The following is a 24591-nucleotide window of genomic DNA, read 5'->3' on the forward strand; positions in this document are numbered from 1 at the left end:
TTGGAATCTTTGGCTTGTTGCTTAGTTTTATCATGTTTTCCACTAGCAGCATTTGTAGCTGTTTATGGATGCATTTAAAATAAGCCCCACATCCATTTAAGAAACAAAAACAGATGAACATAGGGAAAGGGAAGGAAAAATAAAATAAGATAAAAAAAGAGACAGAGAGGCAAACTTAAGAGACTTTTTTGTTTGTTTGTTTTCATTTATTTATTTGACAGAGAGCGAGCACAAGCTCGCTTATGAGTTCCTGAGGGGGCGTGGCAGGCAGAGGGAGTGGAAGAAGCAGGCTCCCCACAGAGCAGGGGGAGCCTGATGTGGGACTTGATCCCAGGACCCCGAGATCTTGACCCAAACCGAAGGCAGTCGCTTAACCAGCTGAGCCACCCAGGTGCCTCAAGAGACTCTTAACTATAGAGAACTAACTGAGGGTTGTTGGAGGGGAGGTGGGTGGGGGGATGGGCTAAATGGGTGATAGGCATTAAGGAGGGCACTTGTTGGGATGAGCACTGGGTGTTATATGTTAAGTGATGAATCACTAAATTCTACTCCTGCAACCAATACTACACTATATGTTAACTAACTTGAATTTAAACAAAAACTTGGAAAAAAAAATTAAGTGACAAAATAAAGCTAATAAAAAATAGCCCCACATCAAATGAAAATGATCAAATATCTTCTTAAAAACCTCACAACTGCTAAGTCTCCTCTGTAGTCTTCTTAATTTGTGACTAAAAATAAAACAAAGGAAAAGAGAGTGATTTAGCTTAGTACTAGCTAAAGAGATACAAGTATTTGAAAAAAAAAATTTTAAGTTGTTAGATTATGTGCTTTAGGAACGGTAGTACCATCTCAGAGACATTTTAGTTGGTTTCTAGTCTCCTCTTCCTTTCTTCCTTCAGACAGAAAATGCTCTTTCTTAACCAACAAGTTTCCCTTTGTTTTGATTTATACCACTGGCCTGAATAACCTCAAAGTATCACACACAACATGCCTATGACTCAAAGCAGTAAGAATAGAAGCAGAGCTTTGGCACTTGGACCCCGAACATGTGTTTACTTTACTTAAGCGATGGATTTTTGAGAAGTTCATTTTCTAAGCTGACATGCATTTTAAATATAAAGAAGTAGTTAAGTTCTCCTGGAAAGGTCACAAAACCATGGGAAATGGGGCTGCTGTAAATTCAGTCATCACCTGTGGGCCTCACACCATAGGCATGCCCTCCATTACCCTCTTAAATGTTCTTTTCTGAGACGTCTTTTATACTCATCTCTGAACCCCCATCTGTTCTCCATCTCTCTTACTTTTATTCCTCACACCAATAAATCCACATAATCTATAGCTAGCTTTTTCTCCAAACTCTGAGAATTAAGTATAAGCATAACCTCAATCATGTACTTGCACACTCGTTAATGTGAGCATAAATTAGCAATCCTCTTAGAAGAACTGGGTGGCTGGAAGACAGAAGGGGGAGAGAAACTTATTTTTCATCATATACCTTTCAATTTGTCTACCATATGTATATGTCCACCCAGTGAAAAAACAATGAAATATATGTTACTTAAGTCTCTACTCCTGACTTCTCTAAACTTTGCTCTACCAGTTATCCCTATCCACTAGCCACACCCTCCTCCTTGGCCTATTATAATGCTCAAAATCTTCCACTTGATTAAAAACAGATAAAATTAAAATTTAAAAATCTCCCTTCCTCAAAACTCTGGGTTCCCCTCTAGCTACTGCCTTCTGTCTTCAGTCAAGCTTCTTCAGAGTATTTACTTTCCCTTTTCCTCATCTTTTATTCATACCTCAATCCTACTACAATCTGAGTTTTCCTGAAACCGCCTTCCCTTCAGTCACCAATAGGCCCTGCTAACCAATCCAATGGTACTTTCTTAGTTGTTATTTTAAGTATCTCTGGTGCAATACTGTTGACTACTCCCTACTTCAATTTTCCTATGGCTCTCCTGAAGCCTACATCTTACAATGAATGCACTTTCTCAAATCCCTTCATTGGATCACCCAGCTCTATTCCCATGATCCTTAAATGTTGATACTTCCTAAAGTTCCAACCGTGACTGTGTTCTTTATTACTGCTGTTTTTCATTTACCTTTGTGTAAATCAACCACTACCACAGATTAAACTACCTCTTTATTGTTAATAACTCCCAATCTGGCTCTTCGGACCAGGCTTCTTCTGATATCCAAATTTCTCACAGGCTGACTGTAATTCTTGAACTGATCCACTGAACAGTAGATACCTCCTTTCTTTCACCTTCCACATCCAATCCATTACCAATCCTGTATAGTCTCATACCTCAAATTTACCCATTTCTCTTCATCCCCTCTTCTATCATCCTAATTCTACCCATCATTATCTCTTAGTCTACAAACCAACCTCTTAACAGGCCTCCATGCTCAATTTCTTGGTTTCTCTCTTCTCTGTAAGACAAGAAAAATGTTTTAAAAGCTAAACTCCTTAAAAAACAAAAACCAAAACCCTAGAATAAAATCCACACATCTGGTGTAGTCTAGCCCCTGACTACTTCTCTTTCTTCATCTTGCACCACTCTCCTTGCTCAGACTCAGCTAAAGAGACACAGCCTTGTGTCAGGCTTTTTTACTTCCTCATCACACTCTCTCCTATCTCTGGATCTTTGTAAGTGTTCACTGTACCTGGAATATTCTTTCCTCTTGTTCTTTATATGGTAACTACTTCTCACTCTTCTAATCTCAGCTGAAAAATTATCCTCAGGGAGAAGTTACCAGTCCACCTGATCCAAAGTATCTTCCCTTGTCATCTTTATTTTCTAACTCAGCATCTAAATTGTTTCTTTCACAACACATATTACAACTTACTTCCAGAAAGGAAGGGGAAGTGCCTACCTTCTCCCTTTCTTCTTCCTTGCTGATCAGAATAAGAGTATAATAGCAGGAGCTTAAGCAACTCATTACATATTTGTTGTTAAATGAACTATTAACTGAACTGGTGGGTGAATTCTTTCACCATTAATGCATATATCAACTCTACTGTAACACAAAATAGTGTAACGCTCTTAAATTAGACCCTATTTTATTTGAGCTATTCCTTCTTTATTGTCAGAAAGCTTTCTAAAGAGAAAAAACTTGAACTTTGGCAAACACGGACAGAGGTATATGGATAAGCTTCAAAGACCTCAATGATCTTTACAACATGATTAGTTACACCTCTATACCACGAGTATGCTCATTTTCTAGCACAAATAAATCATAATATAGTGTGGTTAAACCGGATATCCCCAAGGTTATGTGAGTCAGTAGTATAGCTAGGAACATTACATATTAAGAAGCCTGTTACATAAGAAATGTCAATAAAATTACCTGAGCTAACAACTGGTCAATCAGCTGCTTATTGGGCAGTTTTCAATAAATGCCTCTTGAATTAAACTGAAAGACGGAAAAGAGATTTAAAAAAAAAGTATACAACAGCATACAACAGTATACAATCTGCCCTAAGGGAGGTTAAAGATCTAAGAAATCTAAGATCTATTAGGGAGAGCTGTAATGAGTTCTATGATCTAGATTAAACCTAAGATCTAATGGTCTAGGATATCAAAGAGAGGATAACACCACCAGATAATAAATATTTAATGAGTATTAAATTATACAGTCAGGTGCAGGGAAAGCTCTTTTCTAGCTGAAGTGGTCTGGTTTCATATAGGAGTAAGATTTAAGTGGGTTCCTCAAGGATGGAAAGATTTGGATAGTGAGAAGAGGCATATCCAGTAGGTAAAGGACAAAGAAAAAAAAGCCCCAGAGCCAACAGCAGACAGAGCCAGTCTGGCAGCAGTATACAGACCAATTTAAGTGGGAATTATTACTGGGAAAGTACTTGGAGCTTTGAATTTGACAAGTTCAGATTAAGAAGTCTGAACTTAATACCACAGGAAACAAGTTTCTAAATGGAAAGTGACATCTGAGGGGCACCTGGCTACCTCAGTTGGGAGAGCATGCAACTCTTGATCTCAGGGTTGTAGTTCGAGTCCCACGTTAGGTGCTTCAACTCTAAGCAGCAGAGATTACTTAAAAATAAAATCTTTTTTTAAAAAGTGACATTTGAGAAATAAAACTGGAGTCAGAATATAGGATGAATTTCAACAATGGAAAGATTAGAGACAAAAATAATTTAAAATTTTTATCACATTATGCCTGGATTATTGTAATAAAGGCATAAAAGAGTTGAATGGAAACAATAAGAGGGATCTGTGAGACAGTGAAGATAGGACTTGTTAACTTACAATTTGGGACTAGATGAGCTTTATCCTCTCCTAAAAGATAATTACATCTGGCATATACCTCAATCATTTGACTTCAAACTTCACAATTTTTGTTGCCCCTCAATCCCTAAGACCTCTCTTTCCCAGACATTTGTTTCCCCATGACCCCCAAACTAGATTCTCCAACCACACAATATATCCCAGCCAAAACAAAGGATTGTATTTACTAGCTCCTTAAAAACACCAGGAAATTCCCACTCCTGTAACTTTGTTCATGTGATTTCTTCTACCTTTAATCTCTCCCTCCTTCTACATATTCGAAGTGTAGCCATTCTTCACATCCCCGTTCAAATGCCACTTTTTCCCAATGCTAGATTTCCCAGAAGTCCCAACTTGAAGTAAGATTACTTCCCAATACTCTCCACTTTTCTCTAAGACATTTTTTAACCATATAATTATTCCTTATCTCCTCTGATAAACTATATACTCACTACAGCATACATACCCAATTTATTTCTGTATTACTTCCTCCTCCTTTCATAGGAAGTTGAAGATCTTGATAAATAATATATGGCAACATGTAGTATAATGGCTAGGAGCATAGACTCTGAAGACAGACTGCTTGAGTTTGAATCTAACACTGCCATTAGCTATGCGACCATGGGCAAGTTACTTAACCTCTCTGTGCTTCGATAACTTTATGTATAAAATGGAAATAGTAATAGTAGATATTTCATAAGGTTGTCAAAGGACTTGGCTTAGAACGGTGTAAGCACCATTAAAGTGTCTATTAGTGGGAAAATACTGAATATTCTGTGATAGTTGAGTAAAGCTTTATTTATTCATGCAAAGCAAAATGTCAAAAGTAAAGCCAGTTTCTAGGTACTAAGAGGTACATACAAATTCTTCCTAAATCCTCCATGTTTGCCCTAAGGGTTAGCTGTGCCCTTTAAAATCTCCCTTATGTTAACAATAGTTCTGTTTTAGTTTGACATTTCAATATTCTGAGAAAATATTTAGTACAGCTTCCACCTAATTGATCTTCTTGCTTCCCGTCTTATCCCCTTTAATCCATCCTCCACAAAGGTCAGAGTAGTCTTTCTAAAATCAATATTCAATGTTTTTCCTCTGTTAGAAACCCTCTCCATGCCATCCCCTTTAGGATAAAGTTCAGCTCCTTAGTGTTTCATACAAAATTGTCCTAATATGGCCCCAGCCTAATCTCCAGCTTCATCTCTCAACGCTTCTTACCATGAAACCTAATCACCTGGCACACCTCAAAGGCTTTTTGTATGTCATTCCTTTTGCTAGAACATCCCTGAATTAGTTTGCTAGGACTGCCATAACAAAATAGCATAGATGCCATAACAAAATACCACAGACTGAGTAGCTTAAATGAGAGAAATGTATTTCCTCACAGTTCTGGAGGCCAGAAATCAAATCTCAAAGTGTTCTCACATATTTTTTTTCCTCTGTGCACACATCCTTGGTGTCTCTTTTTGTTTCTAAAGTTCTTTTTATAAGGACACATGTCAGAATGAATTATGACCCACCCTAAATGCCCCATTTAAGTCGATCACCTCCTCAAAGGCCCCATCTCCAAATACAGTCACACTCTGAAGTTACAGGGGTTAGGACTTTAACACACAAATTTTGGTGGGGCAAAATTCAGCCCCAAACAATCCCTTTTCCTCTTCTTTGCCCAGGCTAATTCCCATATGTTTTTCTAAGACTGGACCAAGCCTTCTCACCCTACAGGCACAGTTCACTACCCTTTCTCTCTGTTTCTATAGAACCTCTGTATGCTGCATTCTGTATACTGCTATCCTATTAATACACTATAACAATTGTGTCTTTCCCTCTTCAGACTGTGTTTCTTAAAAGCAGGGGCTAAATCCCTAGCACTTAGCACAGTCTCTAGCCCATCAAAGGTATTTAATAAAGATTTGATTATTAAGGGAAAGTAGAAGAAAGAAGAAGGGCTTTGAAGAAAGGCAAGAGTGGGTTCAAATCTTGGTTCAACCATTTACTTACCTTGTAGCTTTGGGTAGTCACCAAATGCTGAATTACGTTCTATTTAAGGTAGTTGTACTGATAAATGATCTAATTATAATAAAACACCCAGTTGTGGGGTTGGTTCACAGTAGGTGCTCAGTAAATGCTGAAGATTATGAGCTTGCCTGGGTTTGACACCCAGTTCCACCACTTAGTAGATGAATGATAGAAGATGAATGACCTTGGGTATGTTAACTTACCCTCTGCTTCATTTGCCTATCTACAAAAACACCTCATAGTGCTATTGTGAGGATAATATAGATAAAACGTTAAGATAGGTATCTAACACATAGTAAGTATTACATAAATGTTTCCTATTACTACATGAACACTGCAGGTCTGAGCAAATATGACTGGAAGCCATGAATAATTTAGTCCCTTTATTTACTAAGTCATTTTAAATGTATTACCTTAATGCCTCAGATTTCTTAATAGCTAAACAAGATGGTAACTAAAGAGGTTCAAAAACTTACAGATAATAATAATCATGAAATAATATATTACTATCTGTCTCATTCCTTATATTGGTGTTTAACATATTTTGGATATTGATGTAAAATTTTTAAGAAACTGGTTTTTCTACTCTTTGTGACTACTGATGTTAACCATGATTTCCAGTTTCCAGTGGAAAAATAATACTCTTTGGCTCATATTTTCAATTGTAGAATCAGTAAACCTTTGAACTAGAAAGGACCTTTGAGATGAAAATCCAATCCTATCATGCCTTACACAAATAAACTGTGGTGGATATGGAATGGGCTTTTGGGGTCGAAATGAGCAGCTCTGTGGGGTATAGGAATGGCAAGCAGAGAGAACACTTTGTTCAAAAGTACTAAAGCAGGGGTTCAGAACTTCTTCTAGATATTCCAGGTGTATAAGGAACCAGTATTAGGAAATAATGCTGGAAAATAGTTTTGAATCATCCAAACTTTAAGGTAATTTCTGATGTAGGTACAACTTACCTGACCTGTAACTTTGATGCAAGGCAGATCTAGGTTTGACTCTCCACTTGTAATGTAAGCAAACCCTATGAGCCTCAAATTAGCACAACAGGGTTATTATAGTGATTGAGTGAACGTATATAGAGCTCATGACTGGTGTGCCTGGCTGATTAAAAGTACAGCTAACTTGAACATGCGTTTGAACTGTAAGGGTCCACTTATACACAGATTTTTTTTGATGCAGTATAGTAAATGTATTTTCTTTTCCTTATAATTTTCTTAACTTTTTCTTTTTTCTAGTTTACTTTATTGTAAGAATACAGAATGTAATACGTATAACACAAAATATGTTAGTCAACTGTTTATGTTATCAATAAGGCTTCTGGTCAAACAGGCTATTAGTAAAGTTTCTAGAGTGTCAAAAATTATACACGGATTTTCAACTGTACAGGAGGGTTGGTGCCCCTAACGCCCCGGTTGTTCCAAGGGTCAAATGTACTCAAATGTTTGTTCTTTCTTATAACTCCTTCAACATATGAATAAAAATCTGTAAAGTAACAAAACACTGTCTTTCATACATGTGATTGCTGAATGTTTGAGACTTTGTTGAACATTAATTTTAAAAATAGAAAGCTGGAAAAGCTGCTGAGATGATAAAGTGTCTTCATCCCTGCCCTTTCCCACCACCAAATGTCCTTCACAGTTTGTTCTGAAGTGTCACGTCAACGCTATTAACATGCTATTTGGAGATCACTGTAACTCAGACTTCCAATTCTACAGCAAAGATAGGAAGGTCAGGACAAATTTTCCTGAAATATATTTTTTTAAAAACTGGAAGAGTACATGTCATTTTATTTCTATGGTCTATTCTAGCTTGATGAATTTCCAGTGAAAAGTTACTGCTTCGGGATTTTCTCTTTCTTTCTTTTCTGGCTCAGAAATTGCAGCAATGAGCTGAGTTCACCGTTATTATTATGACCCAGAACTCTTTTAAGTGTTTGGGAGATTATCTTTACGCTGGTACTAAAAAGGGCATCTGCCAACATCTATTATTTACGCTTGAAACTAAAGTTAACCGTTTCTTTTAAAGCATATTTGGTATCTGGCTCAAAATCAATCGCAAGAAAAGCCCAATTCAGCATAGAAAGAGCTCTCTGCAATATCCTCTCCTTTCGCTGACATCACACATGGTGACCGAGGCTAAAGGTTTAACGTCCAGACACGAAAGCCGCTCATCGCTCAAGGGTGGGGTTCCAGGTGGATGCTCTCCGGCAGAGATCTGAGATACTGCCAATCCTCAGAGGCGCAGCTGGGATGAATCCGCAGACCAGAGCCCAGCGCCTATCACTTCGCACCCACACTTGGGAAACAAACCACTTCCCACCGCGGGGCGGGGACCGGACGAAGACCCGGGCCTGCGATACCCAGCCTCCGGCTCTGATGTCCGCGCGTGACCTCCGAGGACCGGGAAGAGCTCGGGGCGGGAAGGCTCCTCCGCTTTCAGGAGAAGTTGGCAAGGGCAAATTCGAGTCACGCACGGGAATGTTACTCACTGGCATGGCTCGACGTCCTCCGTCCTCCGCCCGCGCTCCCTCAGGGAGTAGGATCTAAAGCGGTTTCAGCCTGAGAGCTGCAGCCGAAGCGGCCGCCGCTGCCAGTAACCGCCCGGGCGTGGCAGGGACGGGCGGGCGACTTCACAACATCATCACTCGGCGACTTCGGTTTTGCAGCGACGCCGGCTCTCTAGCAGCCCCACACATTGGAGAAGAGCGAAGACCCACTCTCCCAGCAGCCTCCACGGCGCCAGCGCGCGACCTGCCGGGAATTGTGGTTTCCTGTCCGCCCGCCCCCTCACACTTCGGAGCTGTTGCGCGTTTGTCCCGCCCCCAAGCTAGAAGGCCCCGCCCCCTAGCAGCCTGGCCCTGGGGCGGGAGGCGGGGTCGCGACTCTGGGGCGAATGCACTCCGGGCGGACTGCCTGGGGCTGGGGCAGAGTTCCAGGCCCATAGCCCCAGTCCGGGTCGCGCCGCCTTGCTGCGCCCCGCGGCCCGCGCTGGGAGCGGGTCTTGTGCGCTCGAGGTGCCCCACGGCGGGCTGGGCTCCCGGGGCCCATAGGCCCCGCGCCGTTGGCCGCCTGAGGAGAGTCGCGCTGGTCGTGGTCGCCGCCAGGGTAATGAGGGGAGGCCGGGCCGGGGAGGGGAAGGGGGAGGGCTGGGTCGGGGACCTGAGGGAGCGCGGCTTGTACCGCGCACGCCTCGGGAAGCCCGAGGCTAGAACTCGCCGCCTTGCCTCGAACCCAAGCCCGGGCAGCCGGGGGAGCGGTGGCTGGAGTCAGCGTGGCGTGGCTAGGCGAGCGGCCCCTAAGTCCCGGGCCGCCCGGTGGCGGAGGCACCTGCGTTCGGTGTAGGCGGTGCTTGCCAGGTGCGCGGGGCGCGAGCTGCCCGAAGTGCTCTCTTCCCCCACCTCTCACCTTTGGCAGCGCTCCCGAGCCTGGAGGAGTTTCCGAACAGAAGACACCCTCTGGCCGAGGTTCTGTGTACCACCTTCGGCGAGTTCGCTTTCGCGATCCCCCAAAGCAGGACTCGGAAAGAACCTCTTACAAAATTAAATGCTCCAGCTTCGTTTTGTTCTCAGTATTTAAATTCAGCGTTGTGTTTTTTCCTCGTGGCTTTGTTGTGTCGAATACCTTTTTCCTCACAACTCGGTCAGGATTTTGTGACACAGCGTCTGCCTAGCACAGAGTCCGTCTGGCGCACAGTAGGCACTCAGGAAATATTTTTTGAAAGCATGAGTCACGATACTAAGTTTGGAAAATCTTACGGAGTTGTGCGTCGCTATAATTTTTTAAGATTTTATGGCTTCTCAAGATCTCTTTGAAAATTATAGTAATTTTAAGGCTCAGCAGTTTTTGTTTTTTTTTTTTTGCATTCCCTCTAACAATAGCCTCTGTTGGATGCCTAAATTAACTCAAAATCCGAGTTCTGTAAATAAATGCGCCCTATGATTTTCACAGAAATTGTTAACCTTTGATATTAAAGCCTTTGGACGAACCATTCTATAATGGAGCAAATTTAAATTATTTATAAAGCTATATCCTAATTAGCTTGTTAGACACAAATGCAAGGGACCACACTGATGTAATATATTTAAAACTATAGGTCTGAAGTATGATTTCTTTAAGAAGGATTTGTATCCGTATCTAGTGAAAGAGCATGCAGGAGAAAATTATGACCGCGAATCTATCCCTCCCACCCCACCACCCTCTTGACCAAGGTGCAGTTGCTGCCTTGACCTCAAAATGTCTTGTAAAATCATCTCTTAATCGTCTGGCATATCTAAAGCAGAAATCTGTGGGATTAAATCACCCCCGTGGGACAATTCCTTTACTAGCAATTCTCATAAATCGGTCAGTTTCTTCTGAGTTTTTCTGAAATATAGATAATGTAATGGAATTTAAATTCTTTTGTTGTTTTTTAACTTACTGATACGGAGTGGAAAAAGAAAGAAACAAAATCCTGATAACCAGAAAACTGAGTTAATCACGACATCCCTCATCCTTCTGTCTGTGGGAATGTACACTGCCTTGTCTGCCCTGATCATCAGTGAGTGTCCTCAGTGCCTGACCATGGTAGCCATTCATTAAACACATATGGAATGAATACCTGGCTGCTTCAGATTAACAGTGTAATGACTTTCTACAGGTGTATGGTTTCTTCATTTATTTAGACATTTCCTTAGAGTTGATTAGGGGAGGTGAGAATTTTACTGGATCAAAAGGTATGAGTATTTTCATGGTCATTGAAACATTGCCAACTTGCTTTCCAAATGAGCCTTACCATTTTGAGCTGCCACTGGTAATATTTGAGTGTACCTTTCAGAGCATACACTCAAGTTCTTATATTGGTACAGTGTTTGGTAGTTATGAACCCTTTCAGATGAAGTATCTCATTTGATCTCAATCACCCTGGAAGGTGGGCAGAGCAAGTATTGCTTTCCCCCTTTTGTAATACAGTAAATGGCACTGCACTGCCTTAAATTGATGATAATGAATGGCAGGTGACAAAATAATCATACCCTTTCAGGTTTTTCTTCCTCCTGTTCTCTACTTCTGGTTTGTAGTGAATATCCTGAATAAATTCATATCTTTCCTTAGCAGTAAAATTGGATACTGCTTTATAATATCTGTTGTTTACACAGTCTTCCTTTTCTCTTTCATTTTGCTTAGATATTTATCTTGATTAAACTTGGGGATTTCATTAAAATAACAAACCACAATTAAGAAGAAAGAGATGGTTAGGTGTAACAAAACACCCAACACTAGAAAGTTTAGAACATTGCCACCCTTTCTGTTAGGAAAAATCTGGAAAGTTTTGGTGGTGCCTTTGTAGTTCCTTGAATCTGAAGAAGTTGCTATTTTAAACTTCTGAATCTGTTGCAGCGTCTTCATAAACTATTGAGATTAATACTCTACTGGTGAAAGTGGACAGGAATTATTTGTATAATCCTCATATCTTTCATACTTGTCAAATTCTAGGAAGAATAGAATTGAGAACTAAGAATCATAAGGTAAAAAATATTCAGCCTAAAAATATTATTTTTATGTGGAACTGAAAAGAAATTTCTCTTTTTTAAAAACACATGACAAGGAGGGGCACCTAGGTGGCTCAGTGGGTTAAGCGTCTGCCTTCTGCTCAGGTCATGATCCTGGGATCAAGCCCAAGTCTGGCTACCTGCTGGGGGTGTGGTGGGGTGTCTGCTTCCCCATCCCCCTCTCCCTCTGCCCCTCCCCCAAGTCGTGCATACTTGCTCTATCTCAAATAAATAAAATCTTAAACAACAACAACAACGTATGGCAACAAGAAAATGTTATTCCTAGTGTGTTACTAATCCAGATTCTTTCCCAAATTTGCTAGTCATGGACCCCAAATGAATTAATAGGTAATTAATCCAATCAGGAAGCTTTGGAACCTTCAACATTTACTTATAACTGGAATCACTGGAAATTATTGGGGCATATTTGTAAGTGGGTCCAACATTGATTTTCTATATTGCTTTCACATTTGCTTAAGTTTCTTTAAAAAAAAAGTACAGAAAAGATAGGGAAGGAGAGATGCAGGTATATTGGCCTTTGGAAATACTCAGAATATTCCTTCAACTTAACTCTGCCTTTCTGTTGTGACGTCAGATCCCAAATTGTGTTCTGTAAACAAATGCTCTGTAAAGACACTTTTCAGAAATGTCTCTAGTCCTTGCATCAAAGAATAACTGCCTAAATACCATAAGGGTTTATAGCAACTAGTTCAGGGAACTTTTATTTAAATCTAAATTATTTTGCTTTTGTTTTTTATAATAGGATATTTCTTCATCTTGAAGATAAAGGAAAATCTTTTTTGGAGTAGATGGATTTTTGACACTTTCTGTGAACTAAAACGATTCAATGTCTCTCTTGGTAAGTTTGTATTAACATTTAATTTCGGGGCACCTGGATGTCACAGTCTGTTAAACCTCTGACTCCTGGTTTCGGCTCAGGTCATAATCTCAGGGTCGTGAGATCGAGCTGCAGGTCAGGCTCCATGCTCTGCGAGGAATTGGCTTGGGATTCTCTCCGCCCTCCCTCTCTCCCTGTGCGCTCTGAATTTCTCTCTCAATCTCTCTCAAATAAGCAAGGGGCGCCCAGGTGGCTCAGTTGGTTAAGTGTCTGCCTTCAGGTCAGGTTATGATCTCAGGGTCCTGGGATCGAGTCCCACATCGGGCTCCCTGCTCAGTGGGGAGTCTGCTTCTCCCTCTCATTCTCCCTCTGTGCTCTCTCTCTCTTTCTCAAATAAATAAATAAAATATATAAAATGAGATAACATAAATCTGTAAAATAAAAAAGCATAGGTCTAATTTTGTGCCATCAGAGTAGTTAGATGTTAGTGCAGAGCCATAATCGAAGGCATATTCTGATGGGATATTGTTATGCTGAGATGTTCTTTTGACCTGAATGGCTTCTGGTCTTAAGAAATGAGTTAAATTCTCATTGAGTTTTTGTTGCTTTAAAAAAAGAGCTTCTCCTTTACTTTTCTGATATATTCATTATTCTTTTCCTTTGTCCCATACCCACTTGTTTTCATACATTTACTGTACTTATATATGTGTCTCCCATCTAGTTAGCTATGCCTCATCCTTAAATCTTTCAAAAATCCCTTTTACAAATTTCCATTAGACCAAAGGCAAGCAAAATAATATTAAAAATAAGCCTCTTAACAAGACAAAAAATATTTGGATCAACATGTAATATATGTATAGATTCTAACTTGTTTTTTGTTTATATTAGATCCATGGTATCTAGATTGAGAACCAGAAATCATATGGTAAAAAATATTCAACCTACAGAAAATATTTAGATTAAGTAGTTTCAGGTCTTTCATCATGTCTTGTATAGAACATAATACAATATCTGACTTTATTAAAATAGTGATCTTTTAAAAAGTGATGGGTGCATTTGTATGATGATTTGCAGTTTATAAATACTTTCATATCTTATATCTCTTCCAGTCTTCAAAATTATAAGTGATCGCAGGGCAGGTGGTTTAATCCTTATTTTGAGTTTGGCCCAAGATGGCAAAGAATTGCCAGGGCTCAAACTCTGTCTGCCAATCCACTCCATCATTTGCCAAGTCTGAGAGGCAGAACTATGAAGTGAGGAAATACAGAATGCATTTGTTGGATTTATTGTATGATTTGTTTGGTATATGGAAAATACAGAATGCATTCACTTTATTTTTAAAGTAAAGCTTTTCTACTTAAAAGGGGAGCTTTGGGGCACCCGGCTGGCTCAGTCAGTAGAGCATGTGACTCTTAATCTCGGGGTTGTAAGTTCAAGCCCCATGTCAGGTGCAGACATTACATAAAAATAAAACCTTAAAAAAAAAGGTGGGTAGCTTTATTTATCTATCTGGAAAGTTGTTATGAAATACCTCATTTTCTAACGCAGAGATGAACAAACATTTTCTATAAAGGGTCAGATAGTATTTGTGTGTTCTATGGTCCCTATAACAAATCACTCTTCTGTTGTGTGTGAAAGCAGTCGTAGACAATATGTAAACGAATAAAAATGAATATGTTAGTGTTCAAGTAAAACCTTATTCACTAAAACAGGTGGTGGGTCAGACTGACTTGTGGACTGTATAGTTTGTGGACCCCTGTTCTAAAGGATTACTTAAGATTAACAACTTTACATCAGTTTGTAAATTGGATGAGATGTAAAAGGGCATTTGACAGATGAAGATCCTAAGATTTAGAGGGCTGTGTGGATTCCCAGAGCTTCTGAATTTTGGAAAAAGAATATCTTATTTATTCTATTATTCTATAATTATTGGTTTTGTGAAAAATAATAGAATTTAATAATGGGTGAAATAAGTTTATTCAGTTTGCTAATAATTTTACTTTTAAATATATTCTTCCTGTAATGATGAAAGATTTGGAATTCTTTGAATATTTTCTTAAATGAGATATTTGTACAACTGAGATAAAGTTGATGTTTATACTTATGAAGGATTCCTCCCCATTCAAGTTTTACCCTCTATTAGAGAGTTAAGAAATGGTGTGTTCAAAGGAGCAGCATAAATAAAATATTTTCCTTTAGATTCTCTTTTAGGTATAACTGCTTTTCATTTGGCTATTATGGTAGTGGATTAAAAAAATACATTAAAAATATTTTGGGTCAGCTTCTGGATGGTTTGAAATCATTTGTGCTGCCTAAGAGACCTTAATGTGTGCATTTTTCATAAGCTATTATTCACCAGCATCTAATTGATTCAATGTGGGTATAAAAAATGTTTTGAAGGATAAGCTATGAGTGTTTTATGATTTTTATAACTTGGGCAGCTAATGAACATGCCAACATTTTTTAGGAGAGGTCAGCAAAAACATTTTGCCTTATAACATTGGCTGGTTTTAGCTGTCTTCACATTAGTGATCACTTTCTTGAACTGTGAAAATTCTATATAAAGATAATGAAATGGAAGTCTACCATATTATAAAGTGTTTTCTTTATTTCTATAAACCAAAAACATGGATCAATACTCTTATTTTGAGAATAAGTTAGGGTCAATATAAGTTTTTAAAAAAGATTTATTTATTTGAGAGGGAGAGTGTGTGTATGTGCGCACAGCGGGGAGGGGCAGAGGGGGAGAGAGCCCTAAGCAGACTCTGAGCTGAATGTGGAACCCATTGCAGGGCTCAGTCCCACAGATGCAGAGACCACAACCTGAGCCGAAACCTGAGTCGGATGCTCAACGACTGCACCACCCTGGCGTCTCTAAAAATATGCCCAATATGTCTTAAATTAACTTCTCTTCCATCAAAAAAAAAAAAAAGTTATGGACATTTTTTAGAAAGACTTTTTTATGTGTTTGAATATATTTTGATAACTGTATTAGAGGTCCCCCCAAGACCACCTCCAGGTTTGATGATTTGCTAGGACTTGCAAAACTTAGTCATGTAGTCATAACTAAGATTTCTCATAGCCAAAGAACACAAAGCAAAATCAGCAAGGGAAAAGGGTATATGGAGTAAAGTTCAGAAGAAACCAGATTCAAACTTCTAAGAATCCTCTCCCAGTGGAGTCACATAGGATGTGCTTAATTCTCCCAGGGTAATGACAACATGTGTAAATGTTGCCTACCAATGAAGCTCATTAGAGACTCATTCTCAGGCTTTTTTATGGGGATTGGTCATGTAGGTACCTTCTGTTAGCAGGTAACAAATTTCAGACTTCCAGGAAAAAAGCAGTAATTCAGCAGAAACTATATTGTTTACACAATTTAGGCACATGATCTGTTCTTATCAGGAAGGGTGAGAACCCTCCCCAAATCCAAGTTCCCAGATACCAGCCAAGAGTCAACTTTGCAAGCAAGCCTTTTCTAAGCGTAGCAGTTTCAGGCCTGCTATGTTAACTCTTCTGTACAATACCATTGTATAGAATGATTCATAGTAAATGTTACAAAATATAGGTAAATATCAAATACAATATGTAAGTGACCTAACTGATGGTTATTTTCAACCACCATGAGGAACAGTAATAAGTATCTTCAAAAACTTTTCAGTGTCCATTTTATTCACTTTAGACAAACCATTAGAAACTTTGCAAAGGAAATGATTCTATAGCTATCATGACATTGTTAGCTTCTGTTCTTCAGGGGCGAGTTTTACATAAGACGGGAGATTTAGATCAAATTATTGTGATAAGACTGATAAGGTATACAAACTGCAGGAATTAATCTTAAATTAATCAGTAATTTACACTGAAAAAATGACAGATTAGTGAGAAATTCTGGCATTATTTTAAATGAAAGGAAGTGTGATTACTTTTAAGTGACTACAAAGTGTTAGGTAGATATGGGTGAGCTTATCTTGAAGACTCATTTGAAAGTAGTACTTTACTGTTCATACACAAGTAAATGTTCATGAGATGCTTCAAAAAATTTATTACAAAAATCTCTTTCATACAATTTGTTTATACTTTCGACACACCTTTTCTTCCTAAGTAGAATAAGGTCAGCTTTACCCCACATGATAAATCACATGGCAGTATTACATTTCTTTATTGGCAATATGTGATAATAGGACAGTGGGTTAAAATGCAGGAAAATGTAAATTGTGATAATGGAACTAAGTCTCCTACCTTTTTTTTTTTTTTAAAGATTGTATTTATTTGAGAGAGAGAGGGAGCAAGAGAGAGAGCAAGAACAGAGGGAGAGGGAGAGGGAGAAGCAGACTCCCCACTGAGCAGGAGACATGGGGCTCGATCCAGGACCCTGGGATCATGAGCTGAGCCAAAGGCAGACGCTTAATCAACTGAGCCACCCAGGCATCCCAAGTCTCCTACTTTTAATTTGCTTTCCAGTTGAAGTAAGATGTTTATCACCTTAAGAAACAAAATTGGTTCCAGATACACTCATTGTGTAGTTTAATGTGAATAAACATGGTTCCTACATTTAAGAAACAGAGAATCTGAGGATTAAAATAAAATTGATTATAATGAGTACAGCAGAATAATCTATAGCTAAATATTCAAAACAAAACTGCAAAGATGATGAAAAGGTTGAAAATTAACACCAGCAGTGAAAATGAATTGATATTATGACTTCCAGAGGATAGGATAAGGATCAGAGATAGCACCAAGTAAATTCTACCAGATACGAAATTTGTCTTCTTCATACCCAGCTGCTTCTCCCTTCTCTCCCATACTGAGAACCTCCATGCTATGAATCCTGGCAATTCCAGGGTTCTGCAGGCTGCCCTTTCTCTGTTCCTCACCACAGTCACCAGACCTTTGTATCCACATACTTACCTTGTGACTTATTTTTTAACTTAATGCATTTCTGAATTCCCAGGATTGTTTCTGCACTTCACGAACACAAGTTGAATCACTCAGACCTGAAAAACAGTCTGAAACCAGTATCCATCAACACTTGGTAAGAAAATGGTTAAGTACAGTTAATATTCCTCCTTTGCTTTCGGTAGTATCATAATATAGAATGTAATTCCTGGTTCTTCCATATCTCTTTTTCTTTACAGTATCTTTTACTGTTTCTTTTTCCTCTACTTCGTTATTCTCCAGAAGTCTGCAGTTGACCTCTTCTGCCTAAATAGGCTCCCCCTAGGTTTCAGTTGCTCAAATTTCAGACTGTCCTGTAGCTACCTCAGGTTTTCCTTCAGGTCATGAGGGGACTCTGGCATCAAGCAGGACTGGTGATTCTCAGATTTTTACCTATAACCCCACACTCTTTCCTGAGCACTGGAAGTGTCTATAGAATGCCTCCAGTTGGACTTTTCAAAGGCATTTCTATGCAGTTTGAGTAAAACCTTAATCTCTCAAACTTCTCTGACCCCTTGTATTTTTTTCTTTGGCTAATGAAAACTCGTCTACTAAGTCACCCTAACTAGAAACTTTGAAGTTATCCTGACAGTTGCCTCTACCCCCCACATCTAGTTATACACCACGTCTTTTGTCTCTGTCTCTGAAATGCCATTGAGTGCATACCCTCCTTCACCTCATCACTGCTACTACCCAGATCTCATCATTTCTTGCCTGGACAATTGCAGGTAGACACATTGCCTCTAGTTTCCTAGGTAAACGTCCTCTCACACTCAGATCAGAATTCAACCCTGTTACCAGTACAGGCCTGTTTGTGTTACTTTCCAGCTTTAAAACTTTCTTTGGTTTCCTGCAGCCTATAGGATTAAAGCTGAAACTTCTTAGCATAGTATAAGGACTCTTACTGGTGTAGAATAGGTCTAATTTTTGAGTTTCATTTCTTGCTACTGAGTCTTAGCATATACTCTTTTTTTCTGATTGAAATACCCTTTTTCTGCCTCCCAAATCCTTCCTCATTTGTGAAGAGTTGGCTCAAATATTGCATATCTGAAGCTTTTCGTCTTGTATTTTTTGTTCCATTATGCTCCTACAAATCTTAGACATTCCCAGAAAATGGTATTTATTATATTATTTCACAGTGATTGATATACGTGTCTCTCTAACTATAACATGATTCCCATAAAATAGGTGTCCTGCCTTTTTCATCTGTATTTCCCCTGGGCAATGCCTGATATATTAAGTAATATTTTGAAAAACATGCTTGGGAATAAATAATTTCTCTGGGGTCCTCCCTTCCTTAATCCTTACTTTATTCTTCAGTTCTTACTACAAAACAGAACCTGCCTTGCAAATGCCTTGTTTCCTACAAAATAAGGTAATCCCAGTTGTTCCTGTTTATAAGTTTATCTTGATCCTCTATTCAGTTGTCTTCATTTTTCTCATTTTACTTTTTGCTCACTAATATTCTAAAGTCTTTTAGTCTTCTGTCCTTTTGTGTAATAGAATATATTATCCAATGCTAGTTTTCATTCAAGTATTACCCTTCAGATTGAGGTAAAGTGTCTGCTGTTGTCTCCTTGCTATTGCCAAAAGAGAGGTCTTAAACTTCAGGAAACTTCCACACGTGCTGCTGTCTGTTTGTGTGTGTGTTTTTCTGTTTTGTTTTGTTTGGCCTTGTGCTAAAATATACATAAAATTTACCATCTTAGCCATTTTTAAGTGTACAGTTCAGTGGTATCAAATACATTCATAGTGTTATGCAGCTGTTACCACCATCCATCTCTGTAACTCTTCTCATCTTGTAAAACTGAAACTGTGTATCCCTTAAACAATAACTCCCCATTCTCCCTCCCTCCCTAGCCTCTGTCAACCACCATTCTACTTTCTATGATTTTTGACTACTCTGAGTACCTCATATAAGTGGAATTATACTGTATTTGTCTTTTTTGTGACTGAATTATATTTCATTTAATGTTCAGGTCCATTTGTGTTGTAGCATTTTGCAGAATTTCCTTTTTTTTTTTTTTTAAAGATTTTATTTGAGAGAGAGAGTGCACACGTGTGGGTAGGGGCAGAGGGAGAGGGAGAAGCAGACTCCCCGCTGAGCAGGGACCGCCCCCCCCCAACATGGGGCTGCATCCCAGTACCCTGGGATCATGACCTGAGCTGAAGGCAGATGCTTAACCGACTGAGCCACCCAGGCGCCCCACAGAATTTCCTTATTTTTTAAGGCCAAAAATGTTCCATTATATGTGTATACCACATTTTGCTTATCCATTCATCTGTTGATGGACACTTGGGTTGCTTTCACTTTGTGGCTATTGTGAATAATGCTGCTATGAACATAGGTGTGCAAATATCTCAAGACCTGATTTCATTTCTTTGGGTATACCCAGAAGTGGAATTACTGCATCATATGGTAATGATATTTTAATTTGGGGGGAAACCACCATACTGTTTTCTACACTGGCTATACCATTTTGTATTCCCACCAATAGCACAAGAATTCCAGTTTCTCTACATCCTAGCCAACACCTCTCTATTTTCTGGTTTTTGATAGCAGCCAACCTAATGGGGGTGAGGTGATATTGTAATTTTGATTTACATTTCCCTAATGACTAGTGATGTTGGGCATCTTTTCATGTGCTTATTGGACACTTGTATGTCTTCTGTGGAGAAATGTCTATTCAAGTCCTTTGCCCTTTTTTAAATTGGGTTGTTTGCTTTTTTTGTTGTTGAGTTTTAAGAGTTCTGTATATTTTCTGGATATTAACACCTTAGCAGATACTTACAAATGTTTTCTCCCATTCTGTGGGTTGCCTTTTAACTTTGTTGATAGTATTTTTTGATGCACAAAATTTAAAAATTTACATGAAGTCTACTTTGTTTTTCTTTTGTTTCTTATACTTTTGCTGTCATATCCAAGAAATCCTCTCTAAATCCAATGTCATAAAGCTTTTGTCCTATTTTTTCTTTCAAGAGTTTTATTGTTTTAGGTATTAAATTTAGGCCCTTGATACATTTTGAGTTAATTTTTGTATATGGTGTTTGATAAGAGTCCAACTTCATTCTTTTGCATGTGGATATACACTTTTCCTAGCACCATTTGCTGAATATACTGTCCTTGCTTTATTGAATGGTCTTTTTTTTTTTTTTTTTTTAAGATTTTATTTATTTGGAGAGAGACACAGTGGGAGAGGGAACACAAGCAGGGGGAGTAGGAGAGGGAGAAGCGGGCTTCCTGCTGAGCAGGGAGCCCGATGCAGGGCTCGATCCTAGGACTCTGGGATCATGACCTGAGCCGAAGGCAGATGCTTAACGACTGAGCCACCTAGGCGCCCCTATTGAATGGTCTTGACACCCTTGTCAAATGCCATTTGACCATATATGTGATAGTTTATTTCTGGGCTCTCTATTCTCTTCCATTGGTCTATGTTTCTGTATTTTGGTGCCATGTTGTTTGATTACCATTGCTTTGTAATAGGTTTCAAAATCAGGAAGAGTGAGTCCTCCAATTTTGTTCTTTTTCAAGATTATTTGAATTACTCAACGTCCTTTGAGCTTTTAACAATATTAAGTCTTCCAATCAATGAACATGAAATGTGTCTCCGTTTATTTATGTCTTCCTAAATTTCCGTTAGCAATGTTTTATAGTTTTCATTGTACAACTCTTTCACTTCCTTGGTTAGTTTAATTTCTAAGTATGTTATTGATGTTTTAATGATTACTTTTGCAGATTATTCATTAAGCAGGTCTTCTGAATTTTTAGGGCTAATAAAAAGTTTAACAGGAACAAGGAGTGTGCCATGAGTTTTTTTAAATTCCAGTATATTTAAAATAAAGTGTTATATTAGTTTTCAGGTGTACAGTGTAGTGATTCAGCAATTCTATACATTACTCAGTGTTCATCATGATAAGTGTGCTTCTAATCCCCTTTACATATTTCACCCGTCCCCACCCCCTACCCACTACCCCTCTGGTAAACACCAATATGTTCTCTATATTTAAGTTTGGTTTTTTGTTTGTCTCTTCTTCTTTGTTCATTTGTTTTGTTTCTTATATTCCACATATGAGTGAAATAATATGGTATTAATCCTTCTCTGACTTATTTCACTTAGCATCATTCCCTCCAGATCCATCAATGTTGCAAATGGCAGGATTTCATTATTTCTTTTGACTGGATAATATTGTATTGGGTATATATACCACATCTTTATCCATTCATCTGTCAATGGACACTTGGGTTGCTTCCATATTTTGGGTATTGTAAATAATGCTGCAATAAACATAGGGGTGTGTATATCTTTTCAAATTAGTGTTTTCATGCTCTTGGGTAAATACCCAGTAGTGGAATTATTGGATCATATGGTTAATTCTTTGTTAATTTTTTGAGGAACCTCCATACTGTTTTCCACAGTGGCTGTATAGTTTGCATTCCTACCGAGAGTGCAAGAGGGTTCCTTTTTCTCCACAACCTTGTCAACACTTGTCATTTCTTGTGTTTTTGATTTTAGCCATTCTGACAGATAATGAGGTGATATCTTACTGTGGTTTTGACTTGCAGTTCCCTGATGATTAGTGATGTTGAGCATCTTCTCATGTGTCTGTTGGCTATCTTAGGTCTTCTTTGGAGAAATGTCTGATCATGTCTTCTGCCCATTTTTTAATTGGATTATTTGTTTTTTGGGTGTTGAGTTGTATAAGTTCTTTATATTTTTGGATATTAGCCCCTTAACAGATACATCTTTTGCAAATATATTTTCCCATTCAGTAGGTTGCTTTTTTGTTTTGTTGATTAGTACCTTTGCCATGCAGAAGCTTTTTATTTGGATGTAGTCTCAATAATTTATTTTTTTGTTTGTTTCCCTTGCCTCTGGAGACATATCTAGAAAAATGTTGCTATGGCTGATGTCAGAGAAATTACTACCTGTAACGCATTTAAGTCCTTAAGTCCTTAATCCATTTTGAGTTTGTTTTTGTGTATGGTATGAGGAAGTGGTCCAGTTTCATTCTTTTTTGCATGTAGCTGTCCAATTTCCCAACACTGTTGAAGAGACTGTCTTTTTCCCATTATATATGCTTGCCTTTCTCATAGATTAACTGACCATATAATTATGACTTTATTTCTGGGCTCTCTATTCTGTTTCATTGACCTATGTATCTGTTTTTATACTAGTACCATATTGTTTTGATTACTACAGCTTTGTAGTGTATCTGGATATCTGAGACTGTGATATTTCCAGTTTTGTTTTTCTTTTTCAAGGTTACTTTGACTATTTGAGATCTTTTGTGTTTCCATACAGATTTTAGGATATTCTACTTCTATGAAAAATGCTGTTAGAATTTTGATAGGAATTGCATTAAATCTGTAGATTCCTTTTAGTAGTATGGACATTTTAACGATATTGGTTCTCCCAGTCCATGAACATGGAATATGTTTCCATTTGTTTGTATCATCTTCAGTTTCTCCCATCAGTGTTTTACAGTTTTCTGAGTATGGGTCTTTCACCTCTTTATTTCTAGGTATTTGGTTCTTTTTGTTGCAATTGTATATGGTGTTGTTTTTTAAATTTCTGTTTCTGCTATGTTATTAGTGTATAGAAATGCAGCAGATTTCTCTATATTGATTTTGTATTCTGTGAGTTTTTTAAATTTCTTTATCAATTCTAATAGTTTTTTGGTGGTCTGGGGGGTTTTCTATATGTAGTATCATGTCATCTGCAAATAGTGAAAGTTTATCTTTTTCCTTACCAATTTGGATACCTTTTCTTTCTTTCTTTCTTTTTCTTTCTTTCTTTCTTTCTTTCTTTCTTTCTTTCTTTCTTTCTTTCTTTCTTTCTTTCTTTCTTTCTTTCCTTTCCCCTTTCCCCTTTCCCCTTTCCCCTTTCCCCTTTCCCCTTTCCCCTTTCCCCTTTCCCCTTTCCCCTCTTTTTAAAGATTTTGACAGAGAGAAAGAGCACAAGCAGGGGGAGCAGCAGAGGGAGAGGGAGAAGCCGACTCCCTGCTGAGCCAGGAGCCTGATGCAGGGCTTGATCCCAGTACCCTGGGATCATGACCTGAGCCGAAGGCAGACACTTAACCGACTGAGGCCACCCAGGCACCCCGAATACCTTTTATTTCTTTTTGTCATCTGATTGCTGTGGCTAGGACTTCCAGTACTATGTTGAATAAAAGTGGTGGAAGTGGACATCCTTATCTTGCTCCTGATCTTATAGGAAAAACTCCCAGTTTGTCACCATTAAGTATGATGTTCGGTGTGGATTCTTAATATATGGCTTTTATTATGTTGAGGTGTTTCTCTAAAACTACTTTGTTGAGGGTTTTTATCATGAATGGATGTTGTACTTGTCAAATGCTTTTCTGCATCTGTTGAAGCGATCATATGGTTTTTATCCTTGCTCTTATTGATGGAATGTATCACATGATTGATTTGTGAATACTGAGCAACCCTTGCATCCTAGGAATAAATCCCACTTGATCGAGTGAATGATTTTTTTAAGGTATTGTTGGATTCCATTTGCTGATATTTTGTTAATTTTTTGCATCTTACATTCAAAGATCATCAGAGATCCTGGCCTATAGTTCTCTTTTTTGTGGTGTCTTTATCTGGTTTTGGTATCAGGGTAATGCTGGCCTCATAGAATGAATTTGGATGCTTTCCTTGCTCTTTTTTTTTTTTTAAATAGTTTGAGAGAATAAGCATTAACTCTTTTTTTTTTTTTAAAGATTTTATTTATTTATTTGACAGAGAGAGACACAGTGAGAGAGGGAACACAAGCAGGGGGAGTGGGGGAGGGAGAAGCAGGCTTCCCACCGAGCAGGGAGCCTGATGAGGGGCTCGATCTCAGGACCCTGGGATCATGACCTGAGCCAAAGGCAGATGCTTTACGACTGAGCCACCCAGGTGCCCCAGTATGAACTCTTCTTTAAATGTTTCGTAGAATTCTCCTGTGAAGCCTTCTGGTCCCGGCCTTGTATTT

At 38.6% G+C, this 24591-nt stretch overlaps 2 protein-coding genes across 7 annotated transcripts in view; one reads left to right on the top strand and one right to left on the bottom strand.

Moving 5' to 3' along the window:
- TRAK2 (trafficking kinesin protein 2) overlaps positions 1–9051 on the bottom strand; it is a 67064-nt gene extending 58013 nt beyond the window's left edge. Inside the window, exons 1-3 of one of the 2 annotated variants that reach the window (XM_045868214.3) lie at positions 8803–9051; positions 3358–3423; positions 2396–2439 (exon numbers count right to left, since the gene is read on the bottom strand). The gene's annotated coding sequence lies outside the window, so the exon portion shown is untranslated. The remainder of the gene's footprint in view (positions 1–2395; positions 2440–3357; positions 3424–8802) is intronic. The other variant, XM_045868215.3, reaches the window with a different exon arrangement.
- Positions 9052–9155: 104 nt separating this feature from the next.
- Positions 9156–24591, top strand: part of STRADB (STE20 related adaptor beta) — a 43601-nt gene continuing 28165 nt past the window's right edge. For 3 of the 5 annotated variants that reach the window (XM_054506064.2, XM_064586919.1, XM_045868217.3), the window contains exons 1-3: positions 9157–9418; positions 12602–12697; positions 17628–17708. In XM_054506064.2, the coding sequence (XP_054362039.1) occupies positions 12686–12697; positions 17628–17708 (93 nt within the window). In that variant the 5' untranslated portion in view covers positions 9157–9418; positions 12602–12685. Of the gene's footprint in view, positions 9419–12601; positions 12698–17627; positions 17709–24591 lie in introns of all 5 variants that reach the window. The other 2 variants (XM_064586920.1, XM_045868216.3) reach the window with 2 other exon arrangements.

Source organism: Mirounga angustirostris, unplaced genomic scaffold (assembly GCF_029215605.1).
Source record: "Mirounga angustirostris isolate CCGP_5_RB_7025 unplaced genomic scaffold, mMirAng1.0.hap1 SCAF_3, whole genome shotgun sequence".
Lineage (NCBI taxonomy): Eukaryota > Metazoa > Chordata > Mammalia > Carnivora > Phocidae > Mirounga > Mirounga angustirostris.